At 38.5% G+C, this 24,375-nt stretch overlaps 1 protein-coding gene across 50 annotated transcripts in view; it reads left to right on the top strand.

Annotated features, from left to right (window-relative positions):
• Positions 1 to 24,375, top strand: part of EPB41L2 (erythrocyte membrane protein band 4.1 like 2) — a 211,637-nt gene that overhangs the window by 86,490 nt on the left and 100,772 nt on the right. For 17 of the 50 annotated variants that reach the window (XM_027972468.2, XM_042253474.1, XM_060419639.1 and 14 more), the window contains exons 2-3: positions 18,479 to 18,942; positions 19,686 to 19,901. In XM_027972468.2, coding sequence (XP_027828269.1) covers positions 18,493 to 18,942; positions 19,686 to 19,901 — 666 coding nt within the window. In that variant the 5' untranslated portion in view covers positions 18,479 to 18,492. Of the gene's footprint in view, positions 1 to 1,585; positions 1,668 to 18,478; positions 18,943 to 19,682; positions 19,902 to 24,375 lie in introns of those variants that run through there. The other 33 variants (XM_027972467.2, XM_027972466.2, XM_027972465.2 and 30 more) reach the window with 5 other exon arrangements.

Here is a 24,375-nt window from a genome sequence, read left to right as displayed (position 1 = left end):
TTTCTCCCGGCAATCTTGATTCCAGCCTGTGCTTCTTCCAGTCCAGCGTTTCTCATGATGTACTCTGCATAAAAGTTAAATAAGCAGGGTGACAATATACAGCCTTGATGTACTCCTTTTCCTATTTGGAACCAGTCTGTTGTTCTATGTCTAGTTCTATCTGTTGCTTCCTGACCTGCATACAGGTTTTTCAAGAGGCAGGTCAGATGGTCTGGTATTCCCATCTCCTTCAGAATTTTCCACAGTTGATTGTGATCCACACAGTCAAAGGCTTTGGCATAGTCAATAAAGCTCTACTAAAAAACTCACCATATTGCCCTTTTGTGAACCAGGGAAAGCTTTGTGGGTGGATAGTGAAGTTTACTTCCATTATATAGAATGAGTTTTTTTGTTTGTGTTTGTTCATTTTGACAGAGATTAATCTCTTCAGAGCTGCTACTGAAACATATTTTCATTAAGTACCTATAAAGGAAAACTTATTTTTTTTCTCCTAGTTTGTATGAGTGATATCTTGTTCATTTAATTTTATAATGTTTTATTTGTAATAATTCTTTTTAAAAAAAGACTGCTGTAGGTGAATGTGAACATATAATCCTCATTGACTTAAGAACTGTTCGGTAGGAGAGCAGTGTGGTATGGTAACAGGGTCAAGATGTAAATATGTATACCTAGATGCAGAGTCTATCTTGGTCCTCACTGGTTAATGTAAATATCTATACTATGGGAAAAACCAACCAGAATTTAATGTGGAAATGTAAGGGAGTAGGGGGATGGTAATGTAAAATTAAGAAAGGTTGGTGTTTTTCAAAGCTCTCTGACCTGAATCTTAGAATAATTGTATTTCCCTTTAGTGACTATAAATTTACCTTGCTTCCATATGTATTTGTATTCATATGACAAATGGATGTAGGATTTCACTTTTTGTATCCATCATTGCTCAATTTAGGATGTCAATATAATAATAAAACAAGAATTTATCAGCTTTGTGACAATATGATGGCATCTATAAATCTAGATTGAAACGGGCCTTCCTTTAAATACAGTGTGAATGCATAAGCACATTTTCTTACAAATCAATCCGAATAGTCCTGTTTTCAATATATAAACATGAAATATATGTGTATTTGAATGGCTTTTCTATATCAAAATATATATACCAGTTTTATCAAGAAAGATGAGTAGACTATATGTTATATGCATGTACTTTTGGTGTTTATTTATAGGGTGGATTAAAATAGCAAGAAATAAAAACAAAGTTGAGGGGTGCAGATTCAAAGCAATGTAAAAATGATACAAAAACCGAGGGAGAGATTTCCTAGCAGTAGTAGAATTGTAAACAGTTATAATCATAGGATTACAGTTGTGCCATTAAAACTGTTCTCTATGTAAAGTGTTCTTCATTTAGTGGGTAGAAGAGACAGCAAGAGGATGGCTTTTCCTTTGACCCATGTGGGTTTTCTAGCTGAGGAATGAAGTAACTTGGAACCACGCTGGGCTTTTCTACTGAGCATGCCCTTCTCCAGCGGGGTCTGGCCTGGGTGGGGCTAGTCTTGCTCATTAAGCAGTTGGAAGCTGGATTTCCATCCTCTTTCCACAGCCTTCTAATGACAGGGAACAGCAGACAGCGGGCTCCATGTACTTCTGTAAAACTGCGTATGTATTTCAAGGTGGGGAGTGTTAGGAAATTTCTATTGTAGCAGTTAGGTTTGGGGGGTATATACTCATTTTTGCTTTTGAAAAAAGTTTGCCTTTTGGACTGTCAGTATCTAGGAGACTGAAAATTTGGACAGTACTCATGTACAGAGAGTACAGAGTAGATGGAATCTGATTATGTACACTATCTGGCAAGGGAATATGTTCAGTTATATTTGAACAAGCCCTGTGAAAAATGTGTATGTATTTTTAGACTATTTGTTTGCATTTTCTAAGGCAAATGTTGAGTTTCATCAAGTTATCTTTACCATAATTGCCTTTTTAGGTTTGACCTATGAGAATAGTGGAGCCAGCTGGTTTCAGATATTTCTTCTACTGTTTCACAATTGATTTATTCAGTGGTACTATATACTGTACAAAAATGAATCATGCCTAAGGCACAGTGAGGACTATGTAAGGTTAATAGCATACAGTTATTTTTTAGCATGTTAAAAGATGATAGATTTCAATTAGCATGAAAATGAAACATTAACTCCTTTGATTAAAGAACATTACAGCTAGCAGAGGTTTGAATTTGCTTTTTGCTTTTGACATCTACAGATGAATGGTCATTAAGAGCTATCAAGAATTATATATTGTTTTAATGCTGTCACGGCCTAAGTAAATGTTAATTGAATAATAGATGTCAACTTCTTTTACTGAATATTTAATATGTTGTCACATTGAAGAAATGTGAAAACCCACCATGTTGCCCAAATTCAAACCTCCAAATTCAGAAAGTCTTCTTCATGCTTCTTCTTGATATAATTTACCTGCCTAACAACCTTCCTTCGAAAAGAAACTTGTCACGTTGCTTCTTTCTAACAAAATGAAAAGCAGTACCATTGTGATGACCAGATTACATAATGTAAGTTCCTTCTTTACTGTTGACATTGCCCAGAATGTTCTTAGACCCTTGAGGAAATTACTGAGTGTTTGAGGGGGTGGTGGTGGTGGTGCATATATACTTGTGAAGTTTAAGCTTTCTGTTTTTAGGTTTAGCAAAGAATTGTCTCTTCAAACTATTGACACCTCAGGTGAGGAAATAAATGTCTATGAAATTGATGCTGATGACCTGGACAGTCATTCATAGGACCCCCACCTTCCCTATAGACTGTCTCTTTTGGAGTATTATAGTACAAGTTGTATGATATATTGATGACCTGTTGTTTAACATCATAGCTGGATCACAAAGAAAGTTGGAAAGGGAAATTTTAAACTTTGAAATTTTGTTGCCTTAAAGTTTTTGATGGGTTCCAAGGGTTGGAATACCTAGCATATTCTCCAGTAGATTCCTCTCCCAAATCATGTTTACAGATGTTACATTTTGAGAATCTTACCTCCAAAGAAACAAATATATTTAGCCAAAGTAAAAGTTTAACCTTAGCCAGCATGACCTAAAAAGTAGTTGTTTAAAACTTTGACTAAGTAGTTTTGAATGTACTAATGCTCAGAGTAGAACTACTTGGGGAAAAGAAAAAGTTTTTAAGCATTCCAGATGGCATGTCTGTAATTCCATTGTAATTACAGCTTTTCCCGCCTGGGGCAAGTTGCTTTTATCACGCTTTGGAGGGTCCATACGCTAACGGTCTACAGCACCTTCAGCCAACCAACTGGAGGACTGGCCTTCACATTGGGATCTGCTTACCTAAGCTAGAAAAATCATTCCGTTTATAGTCTCATATTTTAAGAATACATGCTATGCGTTGACGTAACTCTTTGGCAGTGCTGTAAATATTTTAAAATGATAGAGGAGCTAACGACCAAAACTGAAAAAGTGAATTCCGTTTTTTGACAAGGTTTAGGTATTTATGCCTGTCAACTACAGCGTTCCAAAGCTTATGGAGAAGAGGATTTGAAAGTGCGAGATCAGTGTAGGCTCCAGCCTGGTGGCCTTGTCATAGTGTGGGGAGCTGATTGAGTCTGACAGGCTTTTGTCTTATGACCTATTAAAATGCAGCGTCTGCAGCCTGTGCATTTATCCTGTGCAGCTAACCTTGGTGGATTTGTTGTTAGCTTATTTGGGAAAAGCCTCCTGAACCACTGTTATTTTTTAGCTAAAGAATTTAGAGTTTACTTCACACAGAAATAATGTTAGACTGGTTGTAGATGACTGCTTGATACCAGGTGAGTTTTATGTTGGGGCTGGGTAAGGATCCCTCGCAGAAGGTGGTTGTGGGATGACTCAGAAGTGTATTCCCTGATATCTCTTATGACAAGATGAGAATTTTGGTGGTGTTTTTTGCTGTTGGGAGCCTAGTTATGACATCACTGGAGGAAACTGCAAGTAGGTATATTTTTCTTCTCTATAGAACGTTCTGTTTAATGATGGTGGTCCAAAGCAATGTTCCCTGAACACTAGGAACATCACAAAAGACCGTTATCAATAAACTACCGGCTGCCTACCAGTGCACTGTGAACATGCAGTTACTTATTTGCACAACAGTACCCCCTTCATGGAAGCACAGGAGCAGATGCGGGCTGGGGAAGCGGTGCGGACAGGAAACACGACATCCTCATGCTGCTCAAGCCAATTTTATTCCTGCCTTTCCCTCTAAATGAAGAAGAAGCTGCAGACCAAGATTGGAGATGTTTGTGTGTGACCAGCTTAGGAATTTAATAAGAATCTTTCCATGCTGTTTTACTCTCCTTTGAAAACATTTCCTCAACTTTCAGAGAAATTATTTCCAACTTCTCTGTTCCAACTCCTCCAGCAGAGAATAAGGAATACTAATTTTTTTTTTTTTTTTTGCCTACCTGTGTAGGCACCAATATTTTTGTTAGCAAAAGACAGATTTTTGTTTTAGCTTCACTCTGAGAAGGATAAAAAGCTGGCAAGGTTTCCTAAGGAACTCTAGGGGCTATTACTATTTTTATGAAATGAATACTTGAAGTACTTCTTAAAAGATGTCTGTCTGGCTGCTCTAGAAGCTTAGGTGTTTGAGCTTTTCCTGCTTTCAAGAACAGACTATGCAGGGTAAGATGAGGGTTTGTAAAGTATGCTGAATCAGAGGCTAGGAAAAATCATTCTTTTTGAGAATGTAGAGATAATCTTAAAGGTCATATGCTAAGAAATCAATTTTATTTTAGGCTGTCTTAATGCTACTGCTGAACTGGAATAGATTGGAAGGCTTTTGCACCCAGACTGTTCATGTGTGAGGTCAGAGCTATGTGACAGGTCAAGGTGACATCCTCACTTGTGGCAGTGTAGCATTCAGGTTGTCTCCAAGAAAGCCGACCAATTGTGCTGGGTTCACTTAATGCATAAGATATTTTAATGTTAAGTATTGTCCTCCTAAAAAAGTATTTAAGTCTTCAGTTTGCAAACGTCCACTCAGTGATGTCTTTGTCTCCATATCCGCATCTCTGCACCTCATCTACTCAATCGTCAGCCATTCCCCATAATCACTGCTGTTTTCATTATGCTTATATAGGCAGATATGTGCACGTGGATTCACATATTTACACCTCCCACACACATTACTTTGAGCACATAAGGTGCAGCATGTCTCATGTGCTATCCCAGTCTTGCTTTTTGGACTTGTGTAACTGGGAGATACTTCTGTAATGGGGGGAACCTTCCTCTCTTTCTTTATAGCTGCATAGTATGCTGTTGTATGAAGGTCGCATAGTGTCACCTATTGGTGGACGTCGATCTGTTGCTGTTACAAGCAGTGTTATAGGGAATCATCAGTGCATAAGTGTTGTACATATTCAGATGTATCTGTAGGATACATCTCCACAAGCAGAGTAACTGGTTTAGAATGTGTACACATTTGGAACTTTGATAGCTGTTGGCAAACTGACTCCCATTGGATCTGCCCCAATTTACTCTTTTACTGGCAATTATCTGAGAATGGCCTCTGTTCCCATAATCTTGCTCAGTGATTACATGATTAAGCTTTTGGATTTTTCCATGCTAAAATTTTAGCCTGTATTTATTTTACTATGAGTGTGGTAAGCATCTTTTCACGGGTTCATACATTTCATGGGTCCTTTGTATTTCTTTTTTTCCTCTTAACTCTTTGCTCATCCTTCAGTCACTATTTTCCCTATTGGACGGTTGGTCAGCCTAGCTGACAATTTATTTTGGAAGTTTTTTCTTAAACTTTTTATTTTGTGTTGGGTATAGGCTGTTAACAGTGTTGTGATAGATTCAGATGAAGAGCGAAGGGACTCAGCCATAAATATACCTGTGTCCAATCTCCCTTAAACTCCCTGTTTTGGAGTTTTGATGTTGAAGAAATTTATAACCAGGGCTATTTTATTAGGCTTTGTATTCAAATTACTTAAATTTTGCTAGAGAGCAAATATGTTTCTAGCAAATACAATTGAGAATGAGAATTAAGCGCTCTTTAAAAAGCATGATACCTGTTTGTGTTTTATGAGTCTTTAACCAAGATTTCCCATGTGTGACTTCCTGAAGAGGTGACAGCGGTGGTTGTAAAGAAAACCATGGTCAGCTTTTCAAACTGGTTGTGATTTCTGAATTTAAATTACCAAAAGTTCTGAATTAATGGCGAGTGGTTTAAATATGTATTGCTAATATCGCTACTTCTGTGCCCCACGAGGCTGAGAAGAGGCTTCTTTCATCTGTGTTACTGATGTCTGGTCCATAGATTATGACAGTCCTCAGAAAACATTTGTTCGAGAGAAGGGGCTAAGATGCTGATGTAACCCACATCCTGAAAGTGGGTAAAACTTACCAGGGGCTCTGTTAAAACATGTTGCTTTGGATTGTAAACCACCAAATGGTAGTAATAGTTTATGGATCTTTGTTTTTCAACAAGTGATGAACTTTAAGGAATTGTGCTAGATGCTGGTTACACTGCAGAGAAGTTGTTTGAGATTGCTGGCAGGATTGCCTGAAGTCTTTGGAACCGGATGGCCTGGGTTTGGATCCTGCCTCTTCCATTTACTTACTGGTTGTGTGGCTCTGCTCATGCCGTGGATCCTCATTTACCTTCTTGATCCTTGTTTACCTTCTTCATCTGCAGCATGGAAGTCATTTTAGTTTCTCCCACAACGGTTGTGAGTATTAAAGGAATTGCTTCATGTAAAATCTCTAGAAGAGTGCTCAGCCAATAGCTGATATTATCATTATTTATTGTTATTTCTGTTCTTACTATTAATATCCTTAGTGAAGATACAGATATTGTCCCTTCTTTTTTAGAATCCTTCTATGATGACCGTGACCTAGCATTTATTATGAATTTATTTTGTGCCAGGCACTTTATGTATACATCTAATTTAACCCTTGAAAGTGAAAGTGAAGTTGCTTAGTCATGTCTGACTCTTTGTGACCCCATGGACTGTAGCCTACCAGGTTCCACCGTCCATGAGATTTTCCAGGCAAGAATACTGGAGTGGGTTGCCATTTCCTTCTCCAGGAGATCTTCCCAACCCAGGGATTGAAGCCGGGTGTCCTGCATTGTAGGCAGACGCTAGGGAAGTCTAACTTTAACCCTTAGAGTCACCCAGTGGGTATGGATAAATATCTCTGTTTTGCTGATGAGGAAACTGAGACTCAGTGAGTCTCAATAACTTGTCCGTGGTTCCGTGGCTAGTATGAGACAAGAGCTGAAATCCTAACCCTGGTCTCTCAGTTCCTAGACTTGATCTTCAAACCATCATGTTATTTTATCCAAAGATTATAGTTGGTTTCGCACACAAAGAATGTAGCTCCAGCTCTGGCCTTAACAAAAATTCAGGGCTCCATCTGAGAGAAGGAATTGAAGCAAACATAGTTCATTGATAATTCTGACCCCACAACTCAGTGTTCGTAATTAATTAACGAGGAGCCAACAGCGTTCTGAATGTCTCTATCGCCTTGATGAGGGTGTGAGGCTGGAGCGCCCCAAACAACAAGGTTTATGTGCATTTTGATTATGAGAATGATGGTATGTAGCTTTGGGATCCTTAATGATTTATGCACAGCCTCTGGTATACTGAGCTCCAGGAAAGGGCAGCTGTTCCTAGGATGACCCTAGTTGCCTGCGGAAAAGACTTTGCCTTGCTCAGATTTCTTTCTTGACTTGATTCTTAATGAGAACAGCAGAGACTTGCTTTTAAGAAATCAGATTCTTAGCACTTATCTTAGGTGTTTTGGGGCTTGGACATTGTGGAGAATAATGCCTTGATTTTTACATACCCTCCTCTCCAGTGTATGAATAAGGGGAATCATGCTTTGAACTCTAAGATAGATTGTTTCATTTTTATTTAAAGTTGATAGAATGACGAATTAATGGCTTATCTCTCTAATATTAACTCCAACGTGCTCTGCTTTGCTTAACTGCTCAGTCATGTCTGACTTTTTATGACCCTTGGACTGTAACTTGCCAGGCTCCTCTGTTCATGGGGATTCTCCAGGCAAGAATACTGGCATGGGTTGCCATGTCCTCCTCCAGGGATCTTCCCAACCCAGGGATCAAATCCAGGTCTCCTGCATTGCAGGCAGATTCTTTACCATCTGAGCCACCAGGGACGCCCAAGAATACTGGAGTGGGTAGCCTATCCCTTCTCCAGGGGATCTTCCTGACCTAGGAATCGAACTGGGGTCTCCTGCATTGCAGGCAGATTCTTTACCAGCTGAGCTACCAGGGAAGACCATTAACTCTAATACTAGGTTTTAAAAAATTGAACGTGTGGAAAAAGTGGAACATTTGGACAACCATGGCTTTTAGGCAGGAGGGCTCTAAAACCCAGTGGGGAGTATTAATTGTCTGAGCTGGTACTATATGTATTCCTAGTTTCTTAGGGCTTAGTTTCTCTTGCCTCAGAATATGCAGAGACTAATAGTGACTCCAATGCTTTAATTGTTTAAACCATAGGGGGCAGTATGTTATCTCACGTAATGGGAAGCTCGAATACAGGGCCTGGTCTCTGGTAGCATGCACAGTAGGCTGGTCCTCTTCTCTGTAACTTTTGCAGTGCCTTCTGCTATACGTCAGTTTGTCTCCAGGCCTTTCTCCCTCATGGATTATTCAAGATGGTAACAGCATTTCTGGGAATCACATACACAATGTTTAGAGGCAGGAGAGGGGCCTTCTCCTCTTGTGGCTCTTTCTAGAAAGAAGCGTCCTTCCCCAGGAGCCCACCAACAGACTTTTACATGTTTTCCTGGCAAGGGGATGGGGAACTACCATGATTACCCTACACCAGAATGCCATTACCCTGTGGCCTGACCTGGAGCCACCCTTTACTGGCATGCATGTGGAAAAGAGAGAAAAGCTGAACAAAATTTGAGTTCTGTTAAAAAGTAGTGGAAAGGCTGGAGGAAATTCATGCTCTGAATGTAATCCGATCCTGCCTAGACTTGAGTTAGCAAAGGGCTACAGTTCATATCTTTTGTATATGTGGGTTTAATTTAAACCAGATGTTTACTTATATCTTTATAGGAATAGTTCTGTCGCTCTTATAGGCCCTTTATCCCTTTAAAAGAAACCAAACAAACGATGTAATGTGTTATTAAGGTAACTAGGGTGGGCAGCATTGAATTATTTAAAAAATAACTGTTGTTTACCCTCACTGCATAGATAATTTAACAAATAGTCCCTTTGAAATATAGTTGTATGTATTTGGATATGGGATATAGTATTTTCTAGACCTTTTGACACTGAAGAAAAATAAACCTACAAAGGAGAGGAATTACTTTCAGTCAGCCCTCAGCCTGCCTGTTTTTGTTATTCCTTCTCCCTCTCCAGATATTTTTCTTCTTTCCTCCCTTTCTTCCTCCTCATCTTCCCTCCTCCCCTTAAAAAAAATGTTGACAATTGTTTGAGAAGCATCGCTCTTATTACTTCCTAAGCAGAGTTAGGTAACTGCTTAGTCATTCATTTTTGGAGGTTGCTGTTTTGTTTTTCTCACATTCCGTGCATTAAAGGAAGGTAGTAGGTGTACTAAAAGACCTTTCCTTGGGATCCAGGCCGTTTGGGGAGAAGAACATAAGAAAGTGATTGTGTGTATCAGAAAGCGGCTCCCCATATCCTCTGCCCAGGCACAATGATGGATTAAAAACAAGATTTGTCACACTGGAAAGTGACCAAATTGGAACTGTGTACACGTTGCCAATATTTTTAAAGTTTAATTGTCTTTCTTGCACAGTTTTGTTTCTGTCTCAAAGGAAAACCTCTTTCCATACCTGTACCCCCATTTTTAAGTTTAGAAATGGATGTTCCCCATTCTGTAAATCTCGAATTCCCTAGCGAATGGGATAACGCTAGAAATCAAAGACCTCCTGTTGATTGTGATCTCAGCCGAGGATGGGAGCTGCTCAGTGGGCAGCAGCGCCTGCCCTCTTCCTCCTGGACAGGGATTTTATTAACAGTGAGGGCTCTTAGAGTAGCGCTGGTTTTAAGGAAACATCTGGACCCAATAATGAACATGAAGTTCTGCTTGAAGTTCTTTGTAGGAGTGTTCTGATTGTGTATCTTCTTGCTTGGCTTTGCTTACTGTTGTCCTCTGTTTATGGGCTGGTGTTTTGCTAATGGTGTTAGCATAATATTACAGGGCAGATAGTTTAGGCTAGTGGTAGTGACAACACCTTGGAGCCTGCCTCCTCTTTTAAACATCAGTTTCATGTAACACAGCTCTTTACCAAACCTGTGCTGCTCCTCTGTTGATGATAGTTTTCTGCTTGGTTCTATGTTAAATGATGTGTGCTTTTTCTCATGGAGCTATTACAATAATGAATGCTTTTATCAACCCAGATGGAGCTTGCCAACATGGTAATTGTGTCAAAAGCTCATGCCTGTCTAATGGGCTGACTGTTCACAGCAGTGTTCTCTTTGGTTGCTGATAAGTAGGGTGGTCTTTACTTAGTATGTTATGTAACTATATTAATGATGGATTTTAGGTATGTGTAATTAAAGCTTAGTGGAATGAGCATTGCTTGAGTTTGAGTGCTTTCTGGTTTTGGCTTTGCCCACCTGGCTTTGTAATCTCAGGCAGAGTCTCAGGCTCAGCTTAGTCTTGCTGAGCCTGTTTCCTTGTTGATAAGATAAAATGAAGACAACACTCATTCAGTAAATATTTATCTGATGTCCCTTCTGTGCCAGTCTAGATGCTGGGAACATAGCAGTGAAATAAAAGAAAGATCCCAAGATTCAACCCTCAGGGGGCTTTCATTTTAGTGGAGGAGTTTCCATTTTCGTGGGCAGTGGTATTTAAAGACTTATGCACATTTGGAACTCTGAGTGGTACAGGCATGATAATTATGGTGAATGGATGTGCTATAATCATGTTTTCTTGATGGTGGTAATTTGTTCAAGAAACTGTTTTATCAACAAAGAAGGTAGTGTTTAGGTTTGATCTAAACACGATCTCTTGAAACTATTTTAAGAAGGTACTTATTTACATAAATTATATCCACCCTTATTGTTGAATATTTACAATCCAATTAGCCATTTCCATTGTAATTTGTGTTGTAATTTCCCTTTGATGGGCAACACTGCTCGGCTTTGAAATTCTTGAAACAAGTCTAGCGAGTACATTGTGCTTGAAGAGGACTGCTCTGTGAGGCTTAGTGTTGCAGTGTGGCTTATCTGTGCTCTTTGTATCTGTGGTAGCACCTTGTCTTTGGTTTTGATCCATCAGCTCAATGGTGGCTGCATGGCCAGGTGGTAGCCTTCAGATATGGTTTTCTTTGTGGTGAGAATGCCTCTGTACATTTCTTATTTGCTGGAGGGGAGGGCTTCCCATGTGGTGTAGCGGTAAAGAACCTGAATCTGCCTACCGACACACAGGATGCAGGTTCAGTTCCTTGATTGGGAAGATCTCCTGGAGAAAGAGATGGCAATCCACTCCAGAGTTCTTGCCTGGAAAATCCTACTGACAGAGGAGCCTGGTGGGCTATATTCCATGGGGCTGCAAAGAGACAGACTCAACACAGCACACAAACATGTACGCTGGGCTAATTATAGCAAATCACAGAATAGATTCATGTTATTCTGTAGTCGTTTTGATAGACTGATGTGAATCTTCTTTTGAGGACTAAGGCATTGGCTCTGGTTGATTCAATCTTTGATATACAATGGAGGTGTGACTGCATAACAAAATATAGGTGTACACAGCTGTGTGGTCCTCCATTCATTGGCCTTAGACAAGTCACTTAGCAAGTAACTTAACAAGTCACTTTTCCACTTATTACTGTACAGTGGGGCTAATACCTACCCTGTGGGATGTTGTGAGAAGCAGAAATCATATATGTGATGTCTGACCCGGTAAGCAGTGATAGATTTTATGATTAAAATGCAAATATTAATACTTTTAAATATAAAGAAAATATAAAGAAAGCTGAGTGCCAAAGAGTTGATGTTTTTGAACTGTGGTGTTGGAGAAGACTCTTGAGAGTCCCTTGGACTGCAAGGAGGTCCAACCAGTCCATCCTAAAGGAAATCAGTCCTGAATATTCATTGGAAGGACTGATGCTGAAGCTGAAACTCCAATACTTTGGCCACCTGATGCAAAGAACTGACTCATTGGGAAAGACCCTGATGCTGGGAAAGATTGAGGGCAGGAGGAGAAGGGGACGACAGAGGGTGAGATGGTTGGATGGCATCACTGACTTGATAGACATGAGTTTGAGCAAGGCTTGGGAGTTGGTGTTGGACAGGGAAGCCTGGCGTACTGCGGTCCATGGGGTTGCAAAGAGTCGGACACAACAGAGTAACTGAACTGAACTGAACACTTTTAATGTAATAGTGGAAACTTCAGTTTTATATTTCATTGCCTCTGAAATATTTTGACCCAAATCAGCTTTCGTTGATCAGTCTCCAGATTGTTTCTCACAGCTAAAGTAGTTCGAGAAGTGCCAATTATCTTGGTTGGCTTAGAAAAGTATGAGGCATTTTTGTTTTAATTTTTACCAGGGCATTGATTTGTCTCTTCAAATGTAATGAGAGAATATTGCCAAAAGTCAGCTTTGCTCATTTCATGATCAGTGTAAATAGTATTTTCCACTTAATTGGTACCTGGAAAATGGTACCTTAAAGAAGGAAAAAAGATTTTCTGTGCAATATGGAGCTAGTTCAAGTACTCATAAGAGTCTTACTGGAAGACATGATTTTGAACTTCGTGCATGTAAAAACAAGGTGTAAGATTGGACATATGTTTATTTATTTATTTATTTATTTTGGGGGGGTGGCTCATCCAGGATGGACATATATTTAATATAGTTACCTAACTATTCCCTCTTCTGTAGCATTGCCCTCAAGGACATTACTGTGCTCTAATCTTGTTTTACCGTGTGTTTCTTCTCACCTTTGTGCCTCTACCTGTCCCTTAAATATCGGTGGTTAGAGGGTTCTCTTCAGAGCCCTCGAAGCTCAAACTATACCTTTTCCCTCGGTGATGTCACTGTTACTTGTGCTCTCAGTTATCTCTCATGTGATGACAGCTTCCAAATCTGTATCTCTAGTGTGTATGTGGTCTCCCTGTAAGACTTGTGTGTCAAGTGGCCAGCTGAACACCTCCACAGACTTCTTAGTCACAATAAGCGAAAAATCAAGTCTGTGTCGACCAGACCTTCTTTTCCTTGTGTTCCCTATTTCCATGAATGGTTCTAACAGCATCTCAGTCTCTCATGACCTAGAACTTTTCCTGGACTCTTTCTTCTCATTGACTTGCTGGTTTCAGATAGATGACACGTCATGTTCCATCTTTGTCTTGACCATCAGATTCATTTCTTATCCTATACCCAATTGCTTCTGCCATAGTGTAGACTATTATCTTCTCATGCTTAGATTATAGTATCAGCCTCCTAGATACCCTTCTATTTCATTCTTTTCTCTCATCCTGTATTTCATCCTCTCATCTCATTCTTTTCTCTCATTTCATCCAAATATGAATTTGATTACTTTACTCCTCTACTTGAAACTCTTATATGACTTCTCATTGCTTTTAAATCAGCCTCCAGACCTTTCTTAGCATGACACGCAAAACCTTTTGTGTTCTGGCTTCAGCCTGTTTCTCCTACTTCATCATCACCAATTCGCCTTCCTCCTTCCACTCACAAGCCCCCACTTCGCTTGTACAGTGTGTTATTGTTCAGTACTTTTAAGTTTCCTGTGGGAGGAGTATTCTCATATTTCTACACACTTGCCTGTGTCTGGCACGTTTCCCATTTTGACCCATTATTTTAAAGCAACTCAAATGTTGACTTTTGCAGAAAGATTAGTCTGATAACTCTCTCTTCCTAATCCTGGTTAAGTGTTCATCCTGTGCTCTTTGAGCAGCATGCTTTTGACTTACCCACTGTCCTTGAAGGTAGTCTTCATTCATGTGCTTAGTACTTGGCACATTGTGGTGGTGGTTGGTGGCGTAGTCGCTATATTGTGTCTGACTCTTGCAACACTGTGGGCTGTAGCCCGCCAGGCTCCTCTGCCCATGGGATTTTCCAGGCAAGAATACTGGAGTTGGTTGCCATTTCCTTCTGCAGGGCATCTTCCCCTCCCAGGGACTGAACTTGCATCTCCTGCATTGTAGATGTTCTCCTGCATAGCAGGTGGATTCTTTACCATTGAGCCACCAGGGAAGCCCTATGCCCATGAAATATAGGCTGACTAAGTGAATGTTTTTATGCCTACCTATTAGAAGTATATGACAATTTAAAAGTTATTTTTAAATTGAGATATCACCCCTTTAAAGTTTACAGTTCAGTGGTTTTGAGTATATTCACAAGGTTGTTCAACTATCACGTCGAATTCCAAAATATTTTCATTACCCCAAAAAGAAACCCTGTGCCTATTAACAGTTGCTCCCCATTCTCCACTCCTTTTAGCCCTTTGCAACCACTAGTTTACTCCTCGTCTCGAGTATTTGTCTATTCTGGAAATTATATACAAATGGCTTTTTTACAATCTGGCTTCTTTCACTTAGCATGATGATTTCAAGGTTCACATGGAAGCATGTATCAGTACTTCATTCCTTTTCAAAACTGCTTCAATTCTGTTGTATAGATGCACCACATTTTGTTTATCCATCTGGTAGTTGGTGGGCATTTGGGTTGTTTCCATTTTTTTGATGGTTATGAATTATGCTGTTAGAAAAGTTCATTTACAAGTTTTGGGGTAAACATATATTTTCTTTTCCTTTGTGTGTATACCCAGGAGTAGGATCGCTGAGTCATACAGTAACTTCATGTTTACTTTTTTGAGGAATTGCCAAACTGATTTCCAAGTGGCTGTACCATTTTACATTCTTTCCAGCAATGTTGAGGGTTCCAATTTTCCAACAACCTTACCAGTATGTGTTATTGTCTTTGATTATAGCCGTACTAGTGGATGTAAAGTGGTATTTCATAGTGGTTTTGATTTGCTTTTCTCTAATGACTAATAATGTTCAGAATCATTTCAAGTACTTATTGGTCATTTTTTCTTTGGAGGAATTCTACTCAAAGCCTTTGCCCATTAAAAAATAATTCTTTTTGTTCTCTACTGTTGAGTTGTAAGAGTTCTTTGTTCAATTTAGTTCAGTTGCTCAGTTGTGTCCGACTCTTTGTGACCCCATGAACCGTAGCATGCCAGGCCTCCCTGTCCATCGCCAACTCCTGGAGTCCACCCAAACCCATGTCCATTGAATCGATGATGCCATCCAACCATCTTATCCTCTGTTGTCCCCTTCTCCTCCTGCCCTCAATCTTTTCCAGCATCGGGGTCTTTTCAAATGAGTCAGCTCTTTGCATCAGGTGGCCAAAGTATTGGAGTTTCAGCTTCAACATCAGTCCTTCCAGTGAACACTCAGGACTGATCTCCCTTAGCATGGACTAGTTGGATCTCCTTGCAGTCTAAGGGACTCTCAAGAGTCTTCTCCGACACCACAGTTCAAAAGCATCAATTCTTCGGCGCTCAGCTTTCTTTATAGTCCAACTCTCACATCCATACATGACCACTGGAAAAACCATAGCCTTGACTAGACAGACCTTTGTTGGCAAAGTAATGTCTCTGCTTTTTAATATGCTGTCTAGATTGGTCATACCTTTCCTTCCAAGGAGTATGCGTCTTTTAATTTCATGGCTGCAGTCATGATCTGCAGTGATTTTGGAGCCCAGAAAAATAAAGTCTAACACTGTTTGCACTGTTTCCCCATCCATTTGCCATGAAATGATGGGACCGGATGTCATGATCTTCGTTTTCTGAATGTTGAGCTTTAAGCCAACTTTTTCACTCTCTTTCACTTTCATCAAGAGGCTCTTTAGTTCCTCTTCACTTTCTGCCATACAGGTGGTGTCATCTGCGTATCTAAGGTTATTGATATTTCTCCTGGCAATCTTGATTCCAGCTTGTGCTTCTTCCAGTCCAGCATTTCTTATGATGTACTCTGCATATCAGTTAAATAAGCAGGGTGACAATATGCAGCCTTGACGTACTCCTTTTCCTGTTTGTATATTTTGTATACAAATATTTTGCATATAAAAAAAGAGTTCTTTGTTTATTTTGGATATTGGACTCCTCAGATATATAATTTGCAATAGAGGTGAATAATTAAAAAAACAAGTATAGTACTGGTACTTACTACAACATGGATGAACCTTAAAACCTTATGCTAAGTGAAAATGCAACATAGTGTATGATTCCATTTATTTGAAATGTCAAATAGGCAAATCTGTACAAAGTGAAAGTAGTTTAGTGATCTCCATGGGCTGCAGGAAGAGGAGGTTGGAGAGTAACTATTAATGACACAGGGCTTCTTTTTGGGATGATGAAAATGTTCTAGGATTAGAGAGTGGCGATGATTGTACAATGTTTTGAATATACTTAGAATCATTAACTGTGTAGTTTAAAAGGGTGAATTTTATGGTATGTGAATTATACTTCAATAAATCTTAAAAAAATAAAAATCCACTGTACTTTGTTTTTGAACTTTTCAAGTTTGTACCACTTTTGAAGATAGCTGTGAAATTTTCCATTGGTTAGGGTGCCAGGCCTTTGAGTGCTGTCATCATTGGCAAGCAAGGAGAGTGTGCTGTGTCTGCTGTCCCTGCCTAATTGTTTTATTTAAAAAATGTTTTTATTGAAGTATAGTTGATGTACAGTATTACATAAGTTATAGGTGTACAACATAGTGATTCACTATTTTTAAAGTTTATACTCCATTAACAGTTATTATAAAATACTGGCTATATTCCCTGTGTTGTATAATGTATCTTTGTAGCTTATTTATTTTGTGCTCTGCAGTTTGTACTTCTTAATCCCTTACCCCTATTCTGCCCGTTCCCCCTTCACACTCACCACTGGTAACCACTAATTTGTTCTCTGTATCTGTGATTCTGTTTCTATTTTGTTATATTCACCCATGTATTTTTTAGATTCTGCATGTGAGTGATATCGTACATTATTTATCTTTCTCTGTCTGACTTATTTCATTTAGCTTAGTACCCTCCAGATGCAAATGGAAAAACTTCATTCTTTTTTGTGACTGAGTATTCTATGGGCTATATACACTGCATCTTTATCCATCCTTCTATTGATGGGTATGGAGTTTGCTTCCATGACTTGGTAATTGTAAATAATGCTGCTATGAACGTTGGGGTGTGTATATCTTTTCAAATTAGTGTGTGTGTGTGTGTGTGTGTGTGTGTGTGTGTGTGTGTTTCTGATATATACCCAGAAGTGACATTGCTGGATCACACAGTAGTTCTTTCAGAGTTTTGAGAAACCTCTCTACTGTTTTCCACAGTGGTTGCACCAATTTCCATTCCATCAGTGTTTGAGAGTTCCTTTATCTCAGTATCCATGCCAACATTCATTATTTGTGTTCTTTTTGAGGATAGCCATTCTGACAGGTATATTGTGGTTTTAGTTTGCACTTCTTTGATTAATGATGTTGAGCATCTTTTCATGTGCCTGCCTGTTGCTTTTTTTTTTTTTAATATCAGTGCTGCTATGATACTTTGAAAGTCCCTCTTTCTTTATGTAAATTTTAGACAACGTGTTACTTTTAGATTTAATTTCAGTTTTTAATTTTTGTTTTCATTAGTTATGATAGGATTGAATATTAGATGCATTTCCTTCACTCCTATGATGTCTTCATTTGGTTTAAATTGGGACCCCTAGATATTTTTCTATAATCACATATACTAAGAAAATTGTGTCTGAGGTTGGGTGGTATGGAGTTTTGGAGTTTAGATTATAGTTTTAGTGCCTTTCTTAAAGACTAACTTACATTGGAATAGTGATGGTGAATTATGGGGTTTAATATTGGAACAAAAAAGATATTTGTGGTCATCTTAATTTTCTCACAATTAGGTACCCAGTACTTAAAATTTGTTTTCATTATACCTAACATTTCTTTGGATATTGGTTTTAATTTGTGAAATTGCAATGAAATATGTCTCAGGATTTCCTAGCATTATCAGTAGCTTAATATTGTAGCTTAATGTCAGTAGCTTTACTATTGTGAATGAGGAAAACTAAGTATAGAGAAAAGTAATTTTCCCTAAAAATTTGGGGAGTAGATTAGTTTCTCATACCTAGATGAAATTGAACAGTAACTACTTTTTCTAGAACTCTTGATGATTTGAAGTTTTCTCTGTACTGTAGAATTAACCACAGTTAATTCTATTGTGATGGTAGTTTTGGTTCTTCGATTCTGATAGAGATTTCTAAACATTAAGGATAGCAGTCTCCATTTTCTCGTATGCCTCTGAACCTTTTTTAAAAAATGTGTGTTCTCCTTTGTCATCTTTTTGCCATTCCCCTCCCCACCCTTCTTGACCCTGCCCCTTGCCTCCAAACTAAAATGGGGAGAGTTTATAAAATAACTCTCGGTGGTTTTGTTTTGTTTTTAGAATAAGCTGTGACCATGACTACTGAAGTGGGCTCCGCATCTGAAGTGAAGAAAGAGTCTGACCAGTTAGGAGCAGACGCAACCAAGGAGAAACCGAAAGAAGTAGCAGAAAATCAGCAGAATCAGACATCTGATCCAGAGGAGGAAAAAGGTTCCCAGTCATCTCCTCCAGCTGAAAGCCAAAGTAGCCCACGCCGCCAGAAGAAAGAGAAAGATCCATCTGAGAGCCGGGGGATTTCTCGATTCATACCCCCTTGGCTTAAGAAACAAAAGTCCTATACCTTAGTAGTGGCCAAAGATGGAGGAGATAAAAAAGAGCCTACCCAACTTGTTGTGGAAGAACAGGTTTTAGACAAGGAGGAATCTCTTCCTGAAGAAGAAAGGCAGGCCAAGGGTGATGCTGAAGAAACAGCTCAGAGAAAACAACAGGAGATTAAGGTTGACGTCAAGGAAGAGAAACCTCTGGTGAGCAGTCGGGAGACACAGTATTTTGAGAAGTGATTGTCTGGAAGTGAAGGCTTTGATGGCATAACCAGGTTTAACAGAAAGGATTTGTTTTGAACCATTTCCAGATTTCTTGTATTCAGATACTGCTTTAGCTTACTGTATCTGGAATATGGATCTTGGAGGGTCTACCACAACATTCTCCTGTTATTCCTTTTAAAGCTTTCAATATAAAGCAAAAAAAAGAAAAATCCCCTGTATATGCAGATCATAAAAAAGTCATATTTATTCATTTTAGGGTTAGACAAGTACTCTCAGGCAAGGATCATCTCGCTTCTTAAATAATACATGCTTTTGTATCTTTGATTTATTTCAGTGTTTAAGGGGTAGGAAGAAGTAGATTTGTATGTGTATGCATTTTGGTTGCCTGTTGAAGCCTAAGTTTTGCCATGGTTATGTAATTATAATAGGAGTTTTATTATTTAACATGATATTTAAACATCATTGCTGGGACATAGTTTCTTTTACTCATTTAATGCTGATTTTGCCAAAGTGGCAAAATAAGAAAATTGGCAGTGGATTGGGGGAGAGATGTGGGAAATACCCTTTCTGAGAAAGTTTCAAAGTCTTTTAAAATCTTAAGCTCACAGTGTTTACCATAAATCACAGTTCCTACTAAAGATCTTTCTTTTTAGTGTGTGTCATCTTCTATAAATTGGTCACCTTTACTATGGACTTAATTTTTTTTTTTTCCCCCTCAGCAGCTTGTTGAAGAAGTAAGTAAGGAGAGAGAAGAAGAGAAGGTGAAGGAAATACAGGAAGCAGAATTTTTGGATGAAGCAGCAAAAAGGGAGACAAAGGAAGTGCAGACCAATGAGCTAAAAGCAGAGAAGGCCTCTCTGAAAGCCCCCAAGAAGACCAAAACTGTCCAGTGTAAAGTGACCCTCCTGGATGGCTCTGAGTACAGCTGCGACCTGGAGGTGAGCCAGGGTGCTGGGTGGAGAGCTGTCTTGATGTGTGGAATGACAGCAAAAGTATCCTCTGCCTTCATTTGTGGCCTGGCACTGCGAATAGAGTTTTGTGTTCCTATGAACTAGTTTGTCAAAATTTAACATTAAAAAGGGAAAAAAAAAAAAACCCAGAAACAAAGAAAACACAGGAGAGGGTCATCATTTCTATTAGAAACAGTAGTTCTTGACCCTTTAAGATAAGCAGGACCGATGTTCTGTCAGGCTGTATTGATCATGTGTATTGGCTGGTTGTCCATTCTGAAAGGGCATTATATAGCTTGAAATTACCTGTGGCCATAAGTGTTTGACTTGAGAAACATTGCAGTAGGTTGAAATTTCAGGGTAATGAAATTTCAGCAGTTTAACCTCAAGTGTTTTCATCCCGAGACAGGTATTGATTTAAAATCTAACTCATTTAATTAAAAGACACTCTTGATTTGCAAAACATATAGTTGATTAGCACTGATGCTGACCAAAGTCAATGTAATTTTTAAAAAGCATTTAATGCCTATAATTTTATGATAATCCAAAGTTTGTTACTTTTCATAGCTAAATTACTTTATTTACATGATGTGTACTTTGCTGTGTTATGCTTAGTTGCTCTGTCATGTCCAACTCTTTGTGACCCCAGGGACTGTAGCCCGCCAGGCTCCTCTGTCCATGGGGATTCTCCAGGTAAGAGTACTGGAGTAGGTTGCCATGTCTCCTCCAGGGATCTTCCCGAACCCAGGGATCAAATTCAGGTCTCCCTCATTGTAGGTGAATTCTTTACCATCTGAGCCACCAGGGAAACCCAAGAACACTGGAGTGGATAGCCATTCTCTTCTCCAAGGGATCTTCCCAACTCAGGAGTCTAACTGGGGTTGCCTGCATTGCAGGCCTATTCTTTACCAGCTGATCTACCAGGGCATACTATGGCATATACTAACAGCTAATGTTTGTTGAAGAATTATGTCAAGAGCTTTAAATGGGTTTTCTCATGTAATGCTGACAAGACTCTATATGAGATAGGTATTATTATGGATATTCCCTATCTTCCATTCAGTTCAGTTGCTCAGTTGTGTCTGACTCTTTGTGACCCCATGGACTGCAGCCCACCAGGCCTCCCTGTCCATCACCAACTCCTGGAGTTTACTTAAACTCATGCCCACTGAGTCGGTGATATCATCCAAGTATCTGATCCTCTATCGTTCTCTTCTCTTCCTGCCCTCAGTCTTTCCCAGCATCAGGTTCTTTTCAAATGAGTCAGCTCTTCACATCAGGAATACAAGACTTCAAAGAGGTTAAGTAACTTACCCAAATTTAATAGCTAACTAGTGATTGAATCAGGATTCCAGACCTTGACTGTGAAAGTTTTGAACCTGACCACTGAACTCTTAAGATCAGTGCTTCATAGTCCTTACTTACCTTTGTCTTAGTTAGGTAGAACTTATTTTACTCATTTAGCTACAGTTGTTCTCATATTTTAGTTGTTTTGAGAAAAGGAATGGCAACAGATGATTAAAAATCTTAGAACTCACACAGAGAATAATATGGTATGTCTCAAGAGTAGGCGTAGGGACAACAGAAAACAAAAGAATGGTGTTCTGAACTTGACTCAGTTGCACTGTTTGATCACATGTCCCTCGTTTTTCCTACCTATCCTAGAAGTTAGGAAGTCTAGCTTTTAAGAATGAACTTGTTGATAACTTGTTTTGTGACCTTGAATCGTTTACTCCATCTCTGTGTGTCGAACTGAGCCCCAGAAATTGACTTCATCTTTAGAATATAATGTTACTTAGATAGTCTAGAAGGCCCCTGTCGTCTCTGAAGTGCTTTATATCACCAAACCTTGTGATTGATCAGTGTGCTTTATGGTTTAAATCTATTTTTGTTCTCTGTCTTTTTAAAAAGTCATGACATATTTAAAAATACAAAAATATAGTAATAATAGTTGTATATTCACCAGATTCATCATTTAGCCATGTGTTTTAGATATTGTAAAAATAAATAAAACACTAAAGATGCTGCTGAAGTGTCCCATCTCTTTGTTACTATGCATTTGTCGTCTTATCATGTGTAAATCTACTTTATTCTTTTCAACTGCTACATTGTGTTCTTTTGAAAGACTAACCCAGTTTATCCATTCCCACTGGGGAACTATTTCTTTTATATATTTTTAGCAATCAGTGCTTTGGTGAACATTATTTTCTATGTTTCCTTATTTATTTGTGCAAGAGTTTATTCAGGTAGAACACCTAGGAGTAGAATTGATTAAGATGTAGTTTTACTTCTTCAGTTTTCCTAGATTTGGCAAAGGGGTTGTGCCAATTTAAATTCTAATCAGCAACCGCTGTTTGATTTTTCCACATTGTCATCTTCACTTTTTGTTATTAGATTAATTTCAACCTATCATAATGATATGAAATATCTCAAAATTTTATTAGCACTTGCTTGATTACTGTCAACTTTTGCTAGGTTATACTACAATAATAGCCTCCAGATCTTCTGAATGTATGATGACAATGGTTTACTCTTGCTCACATTACATGCCCTTGATGGGTTGGGTGTGGGCTCTGCTCCCTGTCTTCTTGAATTTTGAATCAAGACTAAATGTGTATCCTCTACATGGGAAACAATGCTCTCACAATAGAGGGAAAAGAAAACACAGTGGAACCACACTGTGGTCCTTGAATCTTCTGCCTGGAAGTAGTGTATCTTAATATATATAGATATAAGATATACTACTTATATCTCATTGGCCAAGCAAGTCCTGTGGTTAATAGGTGGGTGGGCAAGCCTGAGCCCATCACAGGAAGAGCTTGGTACATAATTGAAAACATGGAAATAACCCTACAATTTACTCAAGAGCCTGAGCATCTTTTTGTAAGTGTAGTTTTCTAGGATTGCTCTAGGATTAAAAAAAAAAAAAAGACATTCTTTTTCAGATTCAGGATATTCTTTTCTTAGTTTCTAAGATTAAACTAGAAAGTTTCATGAATAGATAGATGGTCAAAGACATGACTAGGTAGTGAATCTTTTCTAATGTATTTTCTGCATCAACTGAGAGGATCACGTTTTTTTAATCTGTTAATGTAATTTATATTAATGTTTTCTAATGTGACACTATCTTTGAATTCCTAATATAGATACTTGTGATCGTTTGACATTGATTTTGTACTTTTAACCTATGTTTTTTGCATATATTATTTTTAACTTTCTTTTATCAAATTGTCTTCATCAGATTTTGTTATCTGGATTATGTACTAGCTTTTAGAGTTGCTTTCCTTTAATATTCTCTAAAAGAAGTTTTGATAAATTAGGGATTTAACCGTTCTTTGGAAATCTGGTAGAACTTGCCTTTAAAACTGTCTTGCGCTGGTGACCTTTTTCTGGGGAAAATGGAGTTGGGAGGTTTTTTTGTTTTATTAAATCATTGATTTGATTTTCCAGTAGTCTATTTCTGGTTTAATCAGTTGTAGTAATTCATATTTTTAGTGGAAAGTGCCCATTTCATGTAACTTGCAAACCTATGAAGTTGTTCATAGTGTTCTTGTATTTTTGATTTTCTTTCTAATTTCTTGTGTTATTTGCATTTTCTTGATTATTTTTGATATAGAGTTAACTATTTAAATCTTTTCTTTCAAAGAAACAGCTTGGTTTTGTTTGTTTCTTTTCTGTTTTGTAAATTTTATTCTTTGTTTTTTCCTTTGGAATTATTCTGTTTTTTCACGCCCAATTTCTTGAATTGAGTATTTGAAAAAAAAAAAAAATGTTAAGTTTTCAGGGCTCTAATATTCCCTTCAGGTATCTCTTGCTGGGTGCACAAGTTTTAAAATACTGTACTTTTAATTGTCATTCAGTTTCTAATATTTTCTCATCCCATTATGGGTCAGCTTAATTGATTAGAGAAGTAGAGGAGTCTTTATTTCAATGACTGTATTAATTTACAGATTGTCTTTTCAGCTAATAACTGATTAGTAAATATACCATCATAAGAATGAGCTTTTGAGGACAATAGATAAATCTGAAAAAGCTTACAGCATATTAATGTTGAGTAACCTTTTTTTTCCTGTCAAGTACAAAGGAAATGGAATTTGAATAGACTTCAGTGATGTGACCCCCCCCCCCAGCAGATTTTATGTACCGACAGTTCACTGGAATCCTAGGCAGCAACTTTGTATGTGACCAGAGGCTGTGTAGTTCATCAGCGTCACAGTAGTTGTTGGAACCATGCCAATATTATAAGTGGTATTCCCTCTTTTGATTAATTTCTGTTTTATCCAGTTCTCTTTCCTATCTTGGTTCTTGCGAGTTCTTAGGATCCTTAGAATGTGTCTGATCCTGAATCACACTGCTGTCACTTCCTCTGCAGGAGCAGAGCCTGAAGGCAGCTGTCACGTGGCTTGAGCATGCTCTTGTTCCCGGGTTCCAGCACTGACCTCAGACGGATGGGGTGATGTGC

The sequence above is a fragment of the Ovis aries genome, chromosome 8 (assembly GCF_016772045.2).
Source record: "Ovis aries strain OAR_USU_Benz2616 breed Rambouillet chromosome 8, ARS-UI_Ramb_v3.0, whole genome shotgun sequence".
NCBI classification, from domain to species: domain Eukaryota; kingdom Metazoa; phylum Chordata; class Mammalia; order Artiodactyla; family Bovidae; genus Ovis; species Ovis aries.
Note: the sequence above shows the minus strand (reverse complement) of the source record. Positions and strands in the feature narration are given on the sequence as shown.